Source organism: Coregonus clupeaformis, chromosome 5 (genome assembly GCF_020615455.1).
Source record: "Coregonus clupeaformis isolate EN_2021a chromosome 5, ASM2061545v1, whole genome shotgun sequence".
In the NCBI taxonomy this organism is placed as follows: Eukaryota; Metazoa; Chordata; class Actinopteri; order Salmoniformes; family Salmonidae; genus Coregonus; species Coregonus clupeaformis.
The window spans coordinates 27445006-27462611 of record NC_059196.1 but is presented as its reverse complement, the minus strand read 5'-3'; the positions used below and the strand labels follow the sequence as shown (position 1 = coordinate 27462611).

The 17606-nt window shown below is 47.3% G+C and overlaps 1 protein-coding gene across 3 annotated transcripts in view; it reads right to left on the bottom strand.

The window, feature by feature from the left end:
* LOC121566926 (myelin-associated neurite-outgrowth inhibitor) overlaps positions 1 to 17606 on the bottom strand; it is a 57637-nt gene that overhangs the window by 21022 nt on the left and 19009 nt on the right. For 2 of the 3 annotated variants that reach the window (XM_041876849.2, XM_041876850.2), the window contains exons 2-3: positions 10769 to 10876; positions 9569 to 9660 (exon numbers count right to left, since the gene is read on the bottom strand). In XM_041876849.2, the coding sequence (XP_041732783.2) occupies positions 9569 to 9660; positions 10769 to 10830 (154 nt within the window). In that variant the 5' untranslated portion in view covers positions 10831 to 10876. The remainder of the gene's footprint in view (positions 1 to 9568; positions 9661 to 10768; positions 10877 to 17606) is intronic. The other variant, XM_041876851.2, reaches the window with a different exon arrangement.

Genomic DNA, 17606 nt, shown 5'->3' with positions numbered 1-17606 from the left:
ACGAGATCTTCAGTTTCTTGGCAATTTCTCGCATAGTATAGCCTTCATTTCTCAGAACAAGAATAGACTGACGAGTTTCAGAAGAAAGTTCTTTGTTTCTGGCCATTTTGAGCCTGTAATCAAACCCACAATTGCTGATGCTCCAGATACTCAACTAGTCTCAAGAAGGCCAGTTTTATTGCTTCTTTAATCAGCACAACAGTTTTCAGCTGTGCTAACATAATTGCAAAAGGGTTTTCTAATGATCAATTAGCCTTTTAAAATGATAAACTTGGATTAGCAAACACAATGTGCCATTGGAACACAGGACTGATGGTTGCTGATAAATGGGCCTCTGTACGCCTATGTAGATATTCCATAAAAAATCAGCAGTTTCCAGCTACAATAGCCATTTACAACATTAACAATGTCTACACTGTATTTCTGATCAATTTTATTTTAATGTTGTAGAGTGGCGCAGTGGTCTAAGGCACTGCATCGCAGTGCTAACTGTGCCACTAGAGATCCTGGTTCGAATCCAGGCTCTGTCGCAGCCGGCCGCGACCGGGAGACTCATGGGCGGCGCACAATTGGCCCAGCGTCGTCCAGGGTAGGGGAGGGAATGGCCGGCAGGGATGTAGCTCAGTTGATAGAGCATGGCGTTTGCAACGCCAGGGTTGTGGGTTCAATTCCCACGGGGGGCCAGTATAAAAAAACAAACATGTATTCACTAACTGTAAGTCGCTCTGGATAAGAGCGTCTGCTAAATGACTAAAATGTAAAAATGTAAAATAAAAAGATTTTCTTTCGAAAACAAGGAAGACCCCAAATTTTTGAATGGTAGTGTACAGTCGTGGTCAAAAGTTTTGATAATGACACAAGTATTGGTCTTCACAAAGTTCGCTGCTTCAGTGTTATGATATCTTTTTGTCAGATGTTAATATGGTATACTGAAGTATAATTACAAGCATTCCATAAGTGTCAAAGGCTTTTATTGACAATTACATTAAGTTCATGCAAAGAGTCAATATTTGCAGTGTTGACCCTTCTTTTTCAAGACATCTGAAATCCGCCCTGGCATGCTGTCAATTAACTTCTGGCCCACATCCTGACTGATGACAGCCCATTCTTGCATTATCAATGCTTGGAGTTTGTCAGAATTTGTGGGGTTTTTCCACCCACCTCTTGAGGATCGACCACAAGTTCTCAATGGGATTAAGGTCTGGGGAGTTTCCTGGCCATGGACCCAAAATGTCAATGTTTTTTTCCCCAAGCCACTTAGTTATCACTTTTGCCTTATGGCAAGGTGCTCCATCATGCTGGAAAAGGCATTGGTTGTCACCAAACTGTTCTTGGATGGTTGGGAGAAGTTGCTCTCGGAGGATGTGTTGGTACCATTCTTTATTCATGGCTGCGGTCTTAGGCAAAATTGTGAGTGAGCCCACTCCCTTGGCTGAGAAGCAACCCCACACATGAATGGTCTCAGGATGCTTTACTGTTGGCATGACACCGGACTGATGGTAGCGCTCACCTTGTGTTCTCCGGACAAGGTGTTTTCCGGATGCCCCAAACAATCGGAAAGGGGATTCATCAGAGAAAATGACTTTACCCCAGTCCTCAGCAGTCCAATCCCTGTACCTTTTGCAGAACATCAGTCTGTCCCTGATGTTTTTCCTGGAGAGAAGTGGCTTCTTTGCTGCCCTTCTTGACACCATGCCATCCTCCAAAAGTCTAATCCTCACTGTGCGTGCAGATGCACTCACACCTGCCTGCTGCCATTCCTGAGCAAGCTCTGCACTGGTGGTGCCCCGATCCCGCAGCTGAATCAACTTTAGGAGATGGTCCTGGCGCTTGCTGGACTTTCTTGGGCGCCCTGACGCCTTCTTCACAACAATTGAACCTCTCTCCTTGAAGTTCTTGATGATCCGATAAATGTTTGATTTAGGTGCAATCTTACTAGCAGCAATATCCTTGCCTGTGAAGCCCTTTTTGTGCAAAGCAATGATGACGGCACGTGTTTCCTTGCAGGTAACCATGGTTAACAGAGGAAGAACAATGATTTCAAGCACCACCCTCCTTTTAAAGCTTCCAGTCTGTTATTCAAACTCAATCAGCATGTCAGAGTGATCCCCAGCCTTGTCCTCGTCAACACTCTCACCTGTGTTAACGAGAGAATCACTGACATGATGGCAGCTGGTCCTTTTGTGGCAGGGCTGAAATGCAGTGGAAATGTTTTTTTGGGGATTAACTTCATTTTCATGGCAAAGAGGGACTTTGCAATTTATTGCAATTCATCTGATCACTCTTCATGATATTCTGGAGTATATGCAAATTGCCATCATCAAAACTGAGGCAGCAGACTTTGTGAAAATTAGTATTTGTGTCATTCTCAAAACTTTTGACCACGACTGTATATAGAGGCCTGTATCTTGGTCTTACTGGATGTCTGCATATGGCTCTAAAACACAGCACGAAGGGGAGAGCTCTCCTGCTGAGTTAACACCTGTGTGTGTGTGTGTGTGTGGACAGTAGAACATGGCGCCTGTGTCACAAAGAACACACTGCAAGGTGCATAAACACTTGCATATAGACTGCTGAACAAAACATCAGGATACTACAGCAGGTTGAATAGTGTCTGTTCTAGCTGTTAATCTGTCTTCATTAAACACACAAACACACAGGGTTAATACACAGTAATGATAAGAGGAGACAGCTAATCGTCTCACCAATTAGCAGACATTACAACCCCCATTCTAACCACTAACGAGACACTGTGTGGGAGGAGGGTGAGAAATGAGAGGGGGAAGGAGAGAGGGAGGGAACGAGAAAGATGGAGAGATGGAGGAAGATGAAAGAGAGTGTAAATGAAGGAAGTAGACACAGAAGAACAGGAAGAGAGAAAGAGGTGGGATGGAGCGAGAGAGAGGATGGCGAGGAGAAGCATGACACACAGGTCGCATCCATGTTGCTGTGTGTGTGTGTGTGTGTACACTATATATACAAAAGTATGTGGACACTCCGCACACAGCCTTGCAATTTCCATAGACAAACACTGGCAGTAGATTGGCCTTACTGAAGAGCTCAGTGACTTTCAACGTGGCACCGTCATAGGATACCACCTTTCCAACATGTCAGTTCATCAAATTTCTGCCCTGTTAGTGCTGCCCGGTCAACTGTATGTGCTGTTATTGTTGAGTTGAAACGTCTAGGAGCAACAACGGCTCAGCCGCGAAATAGTAGGCCACACAAGCTCACAGAATGGGACCGCCGAGTGCTGAAGTGCATAGCGTGTAAAAATTGTCTGTCCTTGGTTGCAACACTCACTACCGAGTTCCAAACTGCCTCTGGAAGCAACGTCAGCACAAGAACTGTTCGTCGGGAGCTTCATGAAATGGGTTTCAATGGCCAAGCAGCCGCAAGCTAAGATCACCATGGCAATGCCAAGCGTCGGTTGGAGTGGTGTAAAGCTTGCCGCCATTGGACTCTGGAGCAGTGGAAATGTGTTCTCTGGAATGAGGAATCACGCTTCACCATTTGGCAGTCTGACGGACGAATCTGGGTTTGGCGGATGACAGGAGAACGCTACCTGCCCCAATGCATAGTGCCAACTGTAAAGTTTGATGGAGGAGGAATAATGGTCTGGGGATTGTTTTCATGGTTCGGGCTAGGCCCCTTAGTTCCAGTGAAGGGAAATCTTAAAGTTACAGCATACAATGACATTCTAGACGATTCTGTGCTTCCAACTTTCTGGCATCAGTTTGGGGAAGGCCTTTCCAGTTTCAGCATGACAATGCCCCTGTGCACAAAGCGACGTCCATACAGAAATGGTTTGTCGAGATCAGTGTGGAAGAACTTGACTGGCCTGCACAGAGCCCTGACCTCAACCCCATCGAACACCTTTGGGATGAATTGGAACGCCGACTGCGAGCCAGGACTAATCGCCCAACATCCGTGCCCGACCTCACTAATGCACTTGTGGCTGGAAATAAAGCCTTCCCAGAAGAGTGGAGGCTGTTATAGCAGCAAAGGGGGGACCAACTCCATATTAATGCCCAGGATTTTGGAATGAGATGTTCGACGAGCAGGTATGCACATACTTTTGGTCATGTAGTGTATGTATGCATGTACAGTGAGGGAAAAAAGTATTTGATCCCCTGCTGATTTTGTATGTTTGCCCACTGACAAAGAAATGATCAGTCTATAATTTTAATGGTAGGTTTATTTGAACAGTGAGAGACAGAATAACAAAAAAAAATCCAGAAAAACGCATGTCAAAAATGTTATAAATTGATTTGCATTTTAAATGAGGGAAATAAGTATTTGACCCCCTCTCAATCAGAAAGATTTCTGGCTCCCAGGTGTCTTTTATACAGGTAACGAGCTGAGATTAGGAGCATACTCTTAAAGGGAGTGCTCCTAATATCAGCTTGTTACCTGTATAAAAGACACCTGTCCACAGAAGCAATCAATCAATCAGATTCCAAACTCTCCACCATGGCCAAGACCAAAGAGCTCTCCGAGGATGTCAGGGACAAGATCGTAGACCTACACAAGGCTGGAATGGGCTACAAGACCATCGCCAAGCAGCTTGGTGAGAAGGTGACAACAGTTGGTGCGATTATTCGCAAATGGAAGAAACACAAAATAACTGTCAATCTCCCTCGGCCTGGGGCTCCATGCAAGATCTCACCTCGTGGAGTTGCAATGATCATGAGAACGGTGAGGAATCAGCCCAGAACTACACGGGAGGATCTTGTCAATGATCTCAAGGCAGCTGGGACCATAGTCACCAAGAAAACAATTGGTAACACACTATGCCGTGAAGGACTGAAATCCTGCAGCGCCCGCAAGGTCCCCCTGCTCAAGAAAGCACATATACAGGGCCGTCTGAAGTTTGCCTGCCAATGAACACCTGAATGATTCAGAGGAGAACTCGGTGAAAGTGTTGTGGTCAGATGAGACCAAAATCGAGCTCTTTGGCATCAACTCAACTCGCCATGTTTGGAAGAGGAGGAATGCTGCCTATGACCCCAAGAACACCATCCCCACCGTCAAACATGGAGGTGGAAACATTATACTTTGGGGGTGTTTTTCTGCTAAGGGGACAGGACAACTTCACCGCATCAAAGGGACGATGGACGGGCCATGTACCGTCAAATCTTGGATGAGAACCTCCTTCCCTCAGCCAGGGCATTGAAAATGGGTTGTGGATGGGTATTCCAGCATGACAATTACCCAAAACAAACGGCCAAGGCAACAAAGGAGTGGCTCAAGAAGAAGCACATTAAGGTCCTGGAGCGGCCTAGCCAGTCTCCCGACCTTAATCCCATAGAAAATCTGTGGAGGGAGCTGAAGGTTCGAGTTGCCAAACGTCAGCCTCGAAACCTTAATGACTTGGAGAAGATCTGCAAAGAGGAGTGGAACAAAATCCCTCCTGAGATGTGTGCAAACCTGGTGGCCAACTACAAGAAACGTCTGACCTCTGTGATTGCCAACAAGGGTTTTGCCACCAAGTACTAAGTCATGTTTTGAAGAGGGGTCAAACACTTATTTCCCTCATTAAAATGCAAATCAATTTATAACATTTTTGACATGCGTTTTTCTGGATTTTTTGTTGTTATTCTGTCTCTCACTGTTCAAATAAACCTACCATTAAAATTATAGACTGATCATGTCTTTGTCAGTGGGCAAACGTACAACATCAGCAGGGGATCAAATACTTTTTTCCCTCACTGTATGCATGTATTGTAATAATATTCTAAGATAAATACACAATGCAGAGGACTAGAGGTCAAGAGGGAATTAACGATCAATGGAAATAAGTGTTTTTCAGTTCAACATCTGTTTAGAATCTGTGTAGGGGTTCCAGTCCGGGACACATAGCTGTGGCAAGTTCTCATTGGTCCAAATTGTCTATACATTGAGCCTGAAACAGGATACTTGGTATTTGGCATTGGCCCAATTTTGTTGCAAGGAATTGTAATTGGTCAACCACAAGCTAGGCTTGGGTATAAACTACATCCTGTCTCTTTGTTCAGTGGAGAAACATTGATTACAAGGAAGAATGAACATCTACCATCTACTTTACAGCATAACAACTATGATTTGTTCTCTCTGAATAAATATTTTTTTATCCCGCTGATTTGCTTTGGGGTCTGTGTTATTGAAGTATAACATCAACTGCTAACAGTATGTATATGTACAGTGCCTTCGGAAAGTATTCAGACCCCTTTACTTTTTCCACATTTTGTTACGTTACAGACTTATTCTAAAATTGATTAAATAAATACAAATCCTCAGCAATCTACAAACAATACCCCATAATGATGAAGCGAAAACAGATGTACACATGTTTGCCAATTTAAAAAACAGAAATCCCTTATTTACAAAAGTATTCAGACTCTTTGCTATGATACTCGAAATTGAGCTCAGGTGCATCCTGTTTCCATTGATCATTCTTGAGATGTTTCTACAACTTGATTGGAGTCCACCTGTGGTAACTTCAATTGATTGGACATGATTTGGTCCCACAGTTGACAGTGCATGTCAGAGCAAAAACCATGCCGTGAGGTTGAAGGAATTGTCCGTAGAGCACAGAGACAGGATTGTGTCGATGCACAGATCTGGGGAAGGGTACCGAAACATTTCTGCAGCATTGAAAGTCCCCAAAAACACAGTGGCCTCCATTATTCTTAAATGGAATAAGTTTGGAACCACCAAGACTCTTCCTAAAGCTGGCCGCCTGGCCAAACTGAGCAATCGGGGGAGAAGGGCCTTGGTCAGGGAGGTGACCAAGAACACGATGGTCACTCTTACAGAGCTCCAGCGTTCCTCTGTGGAGATGGGAGAACCTTCCAGAAGGACAACCATCTCTGCAGCACTCCACCAATCAGGCCTTCATGGTAGAGTGACCAGACGGAAGCCACTCCTTAGTAAAAAGGCACATGACAGCCTGCTTGGAGTTTGCCAAAAGGCACCTAAAGACTCTCAAACCATGAGAAACAAGATTCTCTGGCCTGATGAAACCAAGTCTGAACTCTTTGGCCTGAATGCCAAGCGTCACGTCTGGAGGAAACCTGGCATCATCCCTACGGTGAAGAATGGTGGTGGCAGAATCATGCTGTGGGGATGTTTTCCAGCAGCAGGGACTGGGAGACTAGTCAGGATCGAGGCAAAGATGAACGGAGCAAAGTACAGAGAGATCCTTGATGAAAACCTGCTCCAAAGCTCTCAGGACCTCAGACTGGGGCGAAGGTTCACCTTCCAACAGGACAACAACCCTAAGCACACAGCCAAGACAACGCAGGAGTGGCTTCGGGACAAGTCTCTGAATGTCCTTGAGTGGCCCAGCCAGAGCCCAGACTTAAACCTGATCGAACATCTCTGGAGAGACCTGAAAATAGCTGTGCAGCAACTCTCCCCATTCAATCTGACAGAGCTTGAGAGGAACTGCAGAGAAGAATGGGAGAAACTCCCCAAATACAGGTGTGCCAAGCTTGTAGCATCATACCCAAGAAGACACGAGGCTGTAATCGCTGCCAAAGGTGCTTCAACAAAGTACTGAGTAAAGGGTCTGAATACTTATGTAAATGTAATATTTCCGTTTTTATTTATTTTTAAATTAGCAAAAATGTATAAAAAACAGTTTTTGCTTTGTAATTATGGGGTATTGTGTGTAGATTGATGAGGAAAAAAACGCGATTTAATCAATTTTAGAATAAGGCTGTAACCTAACAAAATGTGGAAAAAGTCAAGGGGTCCGAATACTTTCTGAAGGCACTGTATATCTGTGTGTGGTAAGTGGAGGTGACAGCTGTGTGGTTGGGGACAGTCATAAATGGTGGATGTCACACTCTTTCCCATCACACTGACATACAGGCCCAGTAATAACATCCCTGTTATAATGAATGGTTGTAGAGGAGATGGTTGTAGAGGAGAAGGTTGTAGAGGAGACCGCTCACTTCCTGAAAGTCTGCTGTCGGCGTAGGGATTAAGGGTGTGAACGTTTAAAAGTTAAAACTTTTAAACGAACGACTGGGATCATTAAACATGAAGGAAAATTGTACCAAATTAAAATCACAGCTGGCTCACCTGCTCTTTCTCTTCACTAACGATGCCAGTGTGTGTTCAGTTTTCGGTCTGTTGCGTGTAGAAAATCCTAGCCTATTCAGTAATGATAGGCCCTGCTTTACTGAAGTTGCGAGACATTACAAGCCAAGAAATTGGTTGGCCACCAGAAAGACGGAGTCAGAACCGTGCACTAGGCCTATCTTATCGGCAATCAAAAGCTTTATCTCGCAATAGAATGCTGTATTTTGCAATAGAATGCTGTATTTTGCAATACAGCATTCTATTGCGAGATAAAGCTTTTGATTGCCGATAAGATAGGCCTAGTGCACGGTTCTGACTCCGTCTTTCTGGTGGCCAACCTGCCTATACTGTGCCCCTCCCCTCTCTCCATCCCTCGCTAGTTCTCTATGAAAGATGCAAGGTTTGTGTTCTTGGAAGTACGGCAACTAATCAGTCTCCTCCGTTCCAAAAATACTGAATGTTAGGATTCGACTCCTACCGACTCCTTTCTTTTTCTCCCTTTTGTGTGTATTTTACCCCCTTTTTCTCCCCAATTTTCTATCTTGTCTCATCGCTGCAACTCCCCAACGGGCTCGGGAGAGGTGAAGGTGGAGTCATGTGTCCTCCTAAACATGACCCGTCTAACCGCGCTTCTTAACACGCGCCAGCTTAACCCGGAAGCCAGCCGCACCAATGTGTCGGAGGAAACACTGTTCAACTGGCGACCGGGGTCAGCCTGCAGGCACCCGGCCCGCCACTAGGAGTCGCTAGAGCGCGATGAGCCAAGTAAAGCTCCACCGGCCAAACCCTCCCCTAACCCGGACGACGCTGGGCCAATTGTGCGCCGTCCTATGGGACTCCCGGCCATGGCCGTTTGTAGCACAGCCCGTAACGCCTCTAGCACTGTGATGCAGTACCTTAAACCGCTGCGCCACTCGGGAGGCCCGATGTGTTTTCTTTCTACTACATGTCTTGGTAAGTCACGGTATTTAACAAACTTTAAAGTACTTTTTTAGGAGAGAGTGGTAAGCGCACAGGAAGTGGCTTTCCTTTACAGACAAGTAAAATCACCGTTCAGTGGCACTTCGAAACAATCTTCAGAGGTTTCGTGTCGGCATTTAAAAAGCCGTAGTGTACCCTTACAGACGAACAAACATGCCGTAGCCGACGCGCTTTCAAGGGTATATGACTAGGGTACATATAACTTCACTTCCCGGCCCTAGGGGTCATACATACGTAATAGGACCATTATTCTGTATTGTGAATTGATGTGGAATTTTATGATTTTTTTTCTTACTGTTTTAACAGAAAGATTATAATAAATGGCAATTTAAATGTTAACCAAAATTGTCCATTTGTCACATTCCTAGTAGGGATCCGGCATGGCACATCTTAGACCAGACAGATCTGTTTAATTCTGTCATTTCTGTCTACCGTTAGCTAACCCAATCACTTCAGTTTGATTAGAGTGTGTTGATTGGTGTTTGGGAGCAAGATAATGTATGTGTATGTGTCTCACCTGTGTAGGCCATGTTCTTGGGGTTACCATAGGGAGATCCAGGCTGAACTGGATTGTAGAGAGGATTCATACTGCTGGATAATCTGTTCTTACTGAGGGGGAGGGGAGATAGGGGGAGAGAGAGAGAGAAAGAGGGAGAGAGATAGGGGATAGGGGGAGAGAGACAGGGGACAGGGAGAGAGGAGGAGGTAGGGAGAGAGAGGGGGGGATAGGAGGAGGTAGGGAGAGAGAGGGGGATAGGGGGAGAGAGAGGAGGTAGGGAGAGAGAGGGGAATGGGGGGGGTGAGAGGAGGAGGTAGGGGAGAGAGAGAGAGGGGGATAGGGGGAGAGAGGAGAGAGAGAGAGGGGGGTGGGGGGAGAGAGAGAGGGGGGATATGGGGAGAGAGAGGGGGGATATGGGGAGAGAGAGGGGGGATATGGGGAGAGGAGGTAGGGAGAGAGCGGGGGATGGGTGGAGAGAGGGGGGGATGGGTGGAGAGAGGGGGGGATGGGTGGAGAGAGGAGGTAGGAAGAGAGAGTGGGTTGGGGAGAGAGGAGGTAGGGAGAGAGAGGGGGATGGGGAGAGAGGAGGTAGGGAGAGAGAGGGGGATGGGGAGAAAGGAGGTGGTAGGGAGAGAGAGGGAGAGAGAGCGAGACAGAGAGACAGGGGACAAGGAGGGGAGGGGAGGGGACATATTAGAGCGTATAGAAGAAAAGTTACTTAGTCAAAAACAACAGGACAAGCCCAGTCTCTTTCTCACACTACCTACATTCATAGAGAGGAGATGAACAGAGCGAATCATACCGTTTATAACACCCTCATAATGTGTGTACTTACCTCTTCCTACTAGGTAGGTCTTACTGGTGTGAGTGTGTCTGGTTGGTAAGTGTACATATCTCATGTGTGTTTGCTTAGTGCATAGAAAGTATGAGTTGGTGTGTGTGTTTTACCTCTTGTACATGTCTGGTGTGTATGTGTGTCACTAATAGTACCACTTGTGAGTGTCTTGTGTGTGTGTGTGTATTGTACCTCTGGTGTGTGTGTGTGTGTGTGTGTGTGTGTGTGTGTGTGTGTGGTGTGTGTGTGTATTGTACCTCTGGTGTGTGTGTGTGTGTGTGTGTATTGTACCTCTGGTGTGTGTGTGTGTGTGTGTGTGTTGTACCTCTGGTGTGTGTGTATTGTCCCTCTGGTGTGTGTGTGAGTGTGTGTGTGTGTCGTACCTCTTGTGCGTGTCTGGTTGGTACATGAAACTGTATTTGTCAGTGGGGTGCCCGCTCGCCATTCTCGCTGTATGCAAATGAGGAAGAGGTGGGAGTGGATATGCAAATCTGAAATTAAAACAGCAACATAACATGATTATAATGAACACAGCCAAGAAAAACACAGCAAAGCAAGCACATCAATCACAGTCATGGTAGAGGTGTGTGTTTGCTTATGTCAGGGTTTTTATGCTGAACGGTTGTACTGATGTGTGTGTGTGTGTGTGTGTGTGTGTGTGTGTGTGTGAGTGTGTGTGTGTGTGTGTGAGAGAGAGTTGCATGTTCATGCTTGTTCGTAGTAGGAATGGTTGTATTAATTTATGTGTGTGTATGTACACTGAGTGTACATAACATTAGGAACACCTGCGCTTTCCAAGAGATAGACTGACCAGGTGAAAGCTATGATCCCTTATTGGTGTCACCTGTTAAATCCACTTCAAATCAGTGTAGATGAAGGGGAGGTGACAGGTTAAAGAAGGATTTTTTAACCCTTGAGACAACTGAGACATGGATTGTGTATGTGTTCCATTTAGAGGGTGAATGGGCAAGATAAAAGATTTAAGTGCCTTTGAACGGGGTATGGTAGTAGGTGCCAGGCGCACAAGTTTGAGTGTGTCAAGAACTGCAACGCTGCTGGGTTTTACACGCTCAACAGTTTCCTGTGTGTATCAAGAATGCTCCACCACCCAAAGGACATCCAGCTAACTTGACGGAACTGTGGGAAGCATTGGAGTCAACATGGGCCAGCATCCCTGTGGGAAGCATTGGAGTCAACATGGGCCAGCATCCCTGTGGGAAGCATTGGAGTCAACATGGGCCAGCATCCCTGTGGGAAGCATTGGAGTCAACATGGGCCAGCATCCCTGTGGAACGCTTACGACACCTTGTAGAGTCCATGCCCCGGCAAATTGAAGCTGTTCTGAGGGCAAAAGGGGGTGCAACTCAACATTAGGAAGGTGTTCTTAATGTTGAGTATCCTCAATGTACACTGCTCAAAAAAATAAAGGGAACACTTAAACAACACAATGTAACTCCAAGTCAATCACACTTCTGTGAAATCAAACTGTCCACTTAGGAAGCAACACTGATTGACAATACATTTCATATGCTGTTGTGCAAATGGAATAGACAACAGGTGGAAATTATAGGCAATTAGCAAGACACCCCCAATAAAGGAGTGGTTCTGCAGGTGGTGACCACAGACCACTTCTCAGTTCCTATGCTTCCTGGCTGATGTTTTGGTCACTTTTGAATGCTGGCGGTGCTTTCACTCTAGTGGTAGCATGAGACGGAGTCTACAACCCACACAAGTGGCTCAGGTAGTGCAGCTCATCCAGGATGGCACATCAATACGAGCTGTGGCAAGAAGGTTTGCTGTGTCTGTCAGCGTAGTGTCCAGAGCATGGAGGCGCTACCAGGAGACAGGCCAGTACATCAGGAGACGTGGAGGAGGCCGTAGGAGGGCAACAACCCAGCAGCAGGACTGCTACCTCCGCCTTTGTGCAAGGAGGAGCACTGCCAGAGCCCTGCAAAATGACCTCCAGCAGGCCACAAATGTGCATGTGTCTGCTCAAACGGTCAGAAACAGACTCCATGAGGGTGGTATGAGGGCCCGACGTCCACAGGTGGCGGTTGTGCTTACAGCCCAACACCGTGCAGGACGTTTGTCATTTGCCAGAGAACACCAAGATTGGCAAATTCGCCACTGGCGCCCTGTGCTCTTCACAGATGAAAGCAGGTTCACACTGAGCACGTGACAGACGTGACAGAGTCTGGAGACGCCGTGGAGAACGTTCTGCTGCCTGCAACATCCTCCAGCATGACCGGCTTGGCGGTGGGTCAGTCATGGTGTGGGGTGGCATTTCTTTGGGGGGCCGCACAGCCCTCCATGTGCTCGCCAGAGGTAGCCTGACTGCCATTAGGTACCGAGATGAGATCCTCAGACCCCTTGTGAGACCATATGCTGGTGCGGTTGGCCCTGGGTTCCTCCTAATGCAAGACAATGCTAGACCTCATGTGGCTGGAGTGTGTCAGCAGTTCCTGCAGGAGGAAGGCATTGATGCTATGGACTGGCCTGCCCGTTCCCCAGACCTGAATCCAATTGAGCACATCTGGGATATCATGTCTCGCTCCATCCACCAATGCCACGTTGCACCACAGACTGTCCAGGAGTTGGCGGATGCTTTAGTCCAGGTCTGGGAGGAGATCCCTCAGGAGACCATCCGCCACCTCATCAGGAGCATGCCCAGGCATTGTAGGGAGGTCATACAGGCACGTGGAGGCCACACACACTACTGAGCCTCATTTTGACTTGTTTTAAGGACATTACATCAAAGTTGGATCAGCCTGTAGTGTGGTTTTCCACTTTAATTTTGAGTGTGACTCCAAATCCAGACCTCCATGGGTTGATACATTTGATTTCCATTGATCATTTTGGTGTGATTTTGTTGTCAGCACATACAACTATGTAAAGAAAAAAGTATTTAATAAGATTATTTCATTCATTCAGATCTAGGATGTGTTATTTTAGTGTTCCCTTAATTTTTTTGAGCAGTGTATATGTATACGTGTGTGTGTATGTCCATGCAATGCACAGGAGGAAGCAAAGCAAACACACCACCAGCCAGTGAGAAGGCACAGAAACAGAGAGAGAGAGAGAGAGAGAGAGAGACACGAGAGAGCGAGACAGAGCGAGGGAGAGCGAGCGCGAGAGAGAGAGAGCGCGAGAGAGAGAGAGCGCGAGAGAGAGAGCGAGCGCGAGAGAGAGTGAGAGACAGAGAGAGAGTGAGAGACAGAGAGAGAGTGAGAGACAGAGAGAGACAGAGCGAGAGAGAGAGGAAGAGAGAGCGAGAGAGAAAGAAGGAGAGAGAGAGGAAGAGAGAGAATATAGGGGTTTACCAAATCATCCACCAAGCAACGGATCAATACACAGATGAGCTAATCACAGCAAAATGTGTGTATGTGTATGTGTATGTGTGTGTGTGCCTGTCAGTCAATATGGTGATTTGTGTGTTCCCATCTGTATTTTACTGCATTGTGAAGACTGCATAAATGTAATTTAGTGTGGAGTGTGTGTGTTGTGTGCTATTCTGCTGTGTGTGTGTGTGTTGTTCCACTCGGTGTCTGATTAATCAGGCCTAGACAGGATCACCTTGAGCTGCTGCTAGAAAATGAAGGTGCCCCCCAAGTGCTCTATATCCCTCCATCTCTCCCCTAGTGCTCTACATCCCTCCATCTCTCTCTCCCCCTAGTGCTCTACATCTCTCTCTCTCTCCCCCCTAGTGCTCTACATCCCTCCATCTCTCTCTCCCCCCTAGTGCCCTACATCCCTCCATCTCTCTCTCCCCCCTAGTGCTCTACATCCCTCCATCTCTCTCTCCCCCCTAGTGCTCTACATCCCTCCATCTCTCTCTCCCCCTAGTGCTCTACATCCCTCCATCTCTCTCTCCCCCTAGTGCTCTACATCCCTCCTCTCTCTCTCCCCCTAGTGCTCTACATCCCTCCATCTCTCTCTCCCTAGTGCTCTACATCCTCCATCTCTCTCTCTCCCCCCTAGTGCTCTACATCCCTCCACTCTCTCTCTCTCCCCCTAGTGCTCTACATCCCTCCATCTCTCTCTCCCCTAGTGCTCTACATCCCTCCATCTCTCTCTCTCCCCCCTAGTGCTCTACATCCCTCCATCTCTCTCTCCCCCCTAGTGCTCTACATCCCTCCATCTCTCTCTCCCCCTAGTGCTCTACATCCCTCCATCTCTCTCTCTCCCCCCTAGTGCTCTACATCCCTCCATCTCTCTCTACCCCCTAGTGCTCTACATCCCTCCATCTCTCTCTCTCCCCCTAGTGCTCTACATCCCTCCATCTCTCTCTCCCCCTAGTGCTCTACATCCCTCCACTCTCTCTCTCCCCCTAGTGCTCTACATCCCTCCATCTCTCTCTACCCCTAGTGCTCTACATCCCTCCATCTCTCTCTACCCCCTAGTGCTCTACATCCCTCCATCTCTCTCTCCCCCTAGTGCTCTACATCCCTCCATCTCTCTCTCTCCCCCCTCGTGCTCTACATCCCTCCATCTCTCTCTCTCCCCCTAGTGCTCTACATCCCTCCATCTCTCTCTACCCCTAGTGCTCTACATCCCTCCATCTCTCTCTCCCCCCTAGTGCTCTACATCCCTCCATCTCTCTCTCTCCCCCCTAGTGCTCTACATCCCTCCATCTCTCTTTCCCCCCTAGTGCTCTACATCCCTCCATTCTCTCTCTCCCCCTAGTGCTCTACATCTCTCATCTCTCTCCCCCTAGTGCTCTACATCCCTCCATCTCTCTCTCCCCCTAGTGCTCTACATCCCTCCATCTCTCTCTCTCCCCTAGTGCTCTACATCCCTCCATCTCTCTCTCCCCCTAGTGCTCTACATCCCTCCATCTCCCTCTCTCCCCCCTAGTGCTCTACATCCCTCCATCTCTCTCTCTCTCCCCTAGTGCTCTACATCCCTCCATCTCTCTCTCTCCCCCCTAGTGCTCTACATCCCTCCATCTCTCTCTACCCTAGTGCTCTACATCCCTCCATCTCTCTCTCCCCCCCCAAGTGCTCTACATCCCTCCATCTCCCTCTCTCCCCCCTAGTGCTCTACATCCCTCCATCTCTCTCTCTCCCCTAGTGCTCTACATCCCTCCATCTCTCTCTCCCCCTAGTGCTCTACATCCCTCCCTCCATCTCTCTCTCCCCCCTAGTGCTCTACATCCCTCCATCTCTCTCTCTCCCCTAGTGCTCTACATCCCTCCATCTTCTCTCTCTCCCCCTAGTGCTCTACATCCCTCCATCTCTCTCTCCCCCTAGTGCTCTACATCCCTCCATCTCTCTCTCCCCCGTAGTGCTCTACATCCCTCCCTCCATCTCTCTCTCCCCCCTAGTGCCCTACATCCCTCCATCTCTCTCTCCCCCCTAGTGCTCTACATCCCTCCATCTCTCTCTCTCCCCCCTAGTGCTCTACATCCCTCCATCTCTCTCTCCCCCTAGTGCTCTACATCCCTCCATCTCTCTCTCTCCCCCCTAGTGCTCTACATCCCTCCATCTCTCTCTCTCCCCCTAGTGCTCTACATCCCTCCATCTCTCTCTCTCCCCCTAGTGCTCTACATCCCTCCATCTCTCTCTCTCCCCCTAGTGCTCTACATCCCTCCATCTCTCTCTCTCCCCCTAGTGCTCTACATCCCTCCATCTCTCTCTCTCCCCCAAGTGCTCTACATCCCTCCATCTCTCTCTCCCCCAGTGCTCTACATCCCTCCATCTCTCTCTCCCCCCTAGTGCTCTACATCCCTCCATCTCTCTCTCTCCCCCCTAGTGCTCTACATCCTCCCTCCATCTCCCTCTCTCCCCCAGTGCTCTACATCCCTCCATCTCTCTCTCTCCCCCCTAGTGCTCTACATCCCTCCCTCCATCTCTCTCTCCCCCCAGTGCTCTACATCCCTCCCTCCATCTCTCTCTCCCCTAGTGCTCTACATCCCTCCCTCCATCTCTCTCTCCCCCCTAGTGCTCTACATCTCTCTCTCTCTCTCTCTCTCTCACTGCCTCTTTCTAGCTCCCTTGTTAGTGGGCTTAGACTTTCTACAAGGCTACTGAAAATGTGTTGCGTTTTCAATAAATAGGCCTATGGTGTTGCAATATGAACATGTTAAAATGCACAGTGTTCAAATGTACTCTTTTTTTCAAAAATTTTTTATGAATGCATTAAACTTTAAGCCTGATACTTACCATAAACAGACAATTACATTCACACTTAACCCTACCATTCACACTTAACCCTACCATACCGTAATAGACTAGCAAACCTCCTTGTTAAGGAATGTGATTTATTTTCTTAAATTGCTTGTAAATATTTTATGTTTTTATTATGTTGTATTTGTATTTTTTTGGCAAATAATGCTTTTTAGCCTATTCATTGATGTAAATACCTGTTGATGTAAATACATTTGACCGGTCATGCTTATTGGTCTCTGGGTTAATTTGCATAATTTAGTGGAATTAAATCGCTGTGTGTATATTCATTATGTATCTTATTTATCACATGTGCAAGCATACAGATACAGAGCCTTGGAGGCGAAAAACTGTCAGACAGCGCTTTTATAAGCCCAATCATTGCGCAACAATTCTAAATGATCAGTCTATAATTTTAATGGTAGGTTTATTTGAACAGTGAAAGACAGAATAACAACAACAAAATCCAGAAAAATGCATGTGAAAAATGTTATAAATTGATTTGCATTTTAATGAGGGAAATGATGGCAAAACCCTTTTTGGCAATCACAGAGGTCAGACGTTTCTTGTAGTTGGCCACCAGATTTGCACACATCTCAGGAGCGATTTTGTTCCACTCCTCTTTGCAGATCTTCTCCAAGTCATTAAGGTTTCGAGGCTGACGTTTGGCAACTCGAACCTTCAGCTCCCTACACAGATTTTCTATGGGATTAAGGTCTGGAGACTGGCTGGGCCACTCCAGGACCTTAATGTGCTTCTTCTTGAGCCACTCCTTTGTTGCCTTGACCGTGTGTTTTGGGTCATTGTCATGCTGGAATACCCATCCACGACCCATTTTCAATGCCCTGGCTGAGGGAAGGAGGTTCTCACCCAAGATTTGACAGTACATGGCCCCGTCCATCGTCCCTTTGATGCGGTGAAGTTATCCTGTCCCCTTAGCAGAAAAACACTCCCAAAGCATAATGTTTCCACCTCCATGTTTGACGGTGGGGATGGTGTTCTTGGGGTCATAGGCAGCATTCCTCCTCCTCCAAACACGGCGAGTTGAGTTGATGCC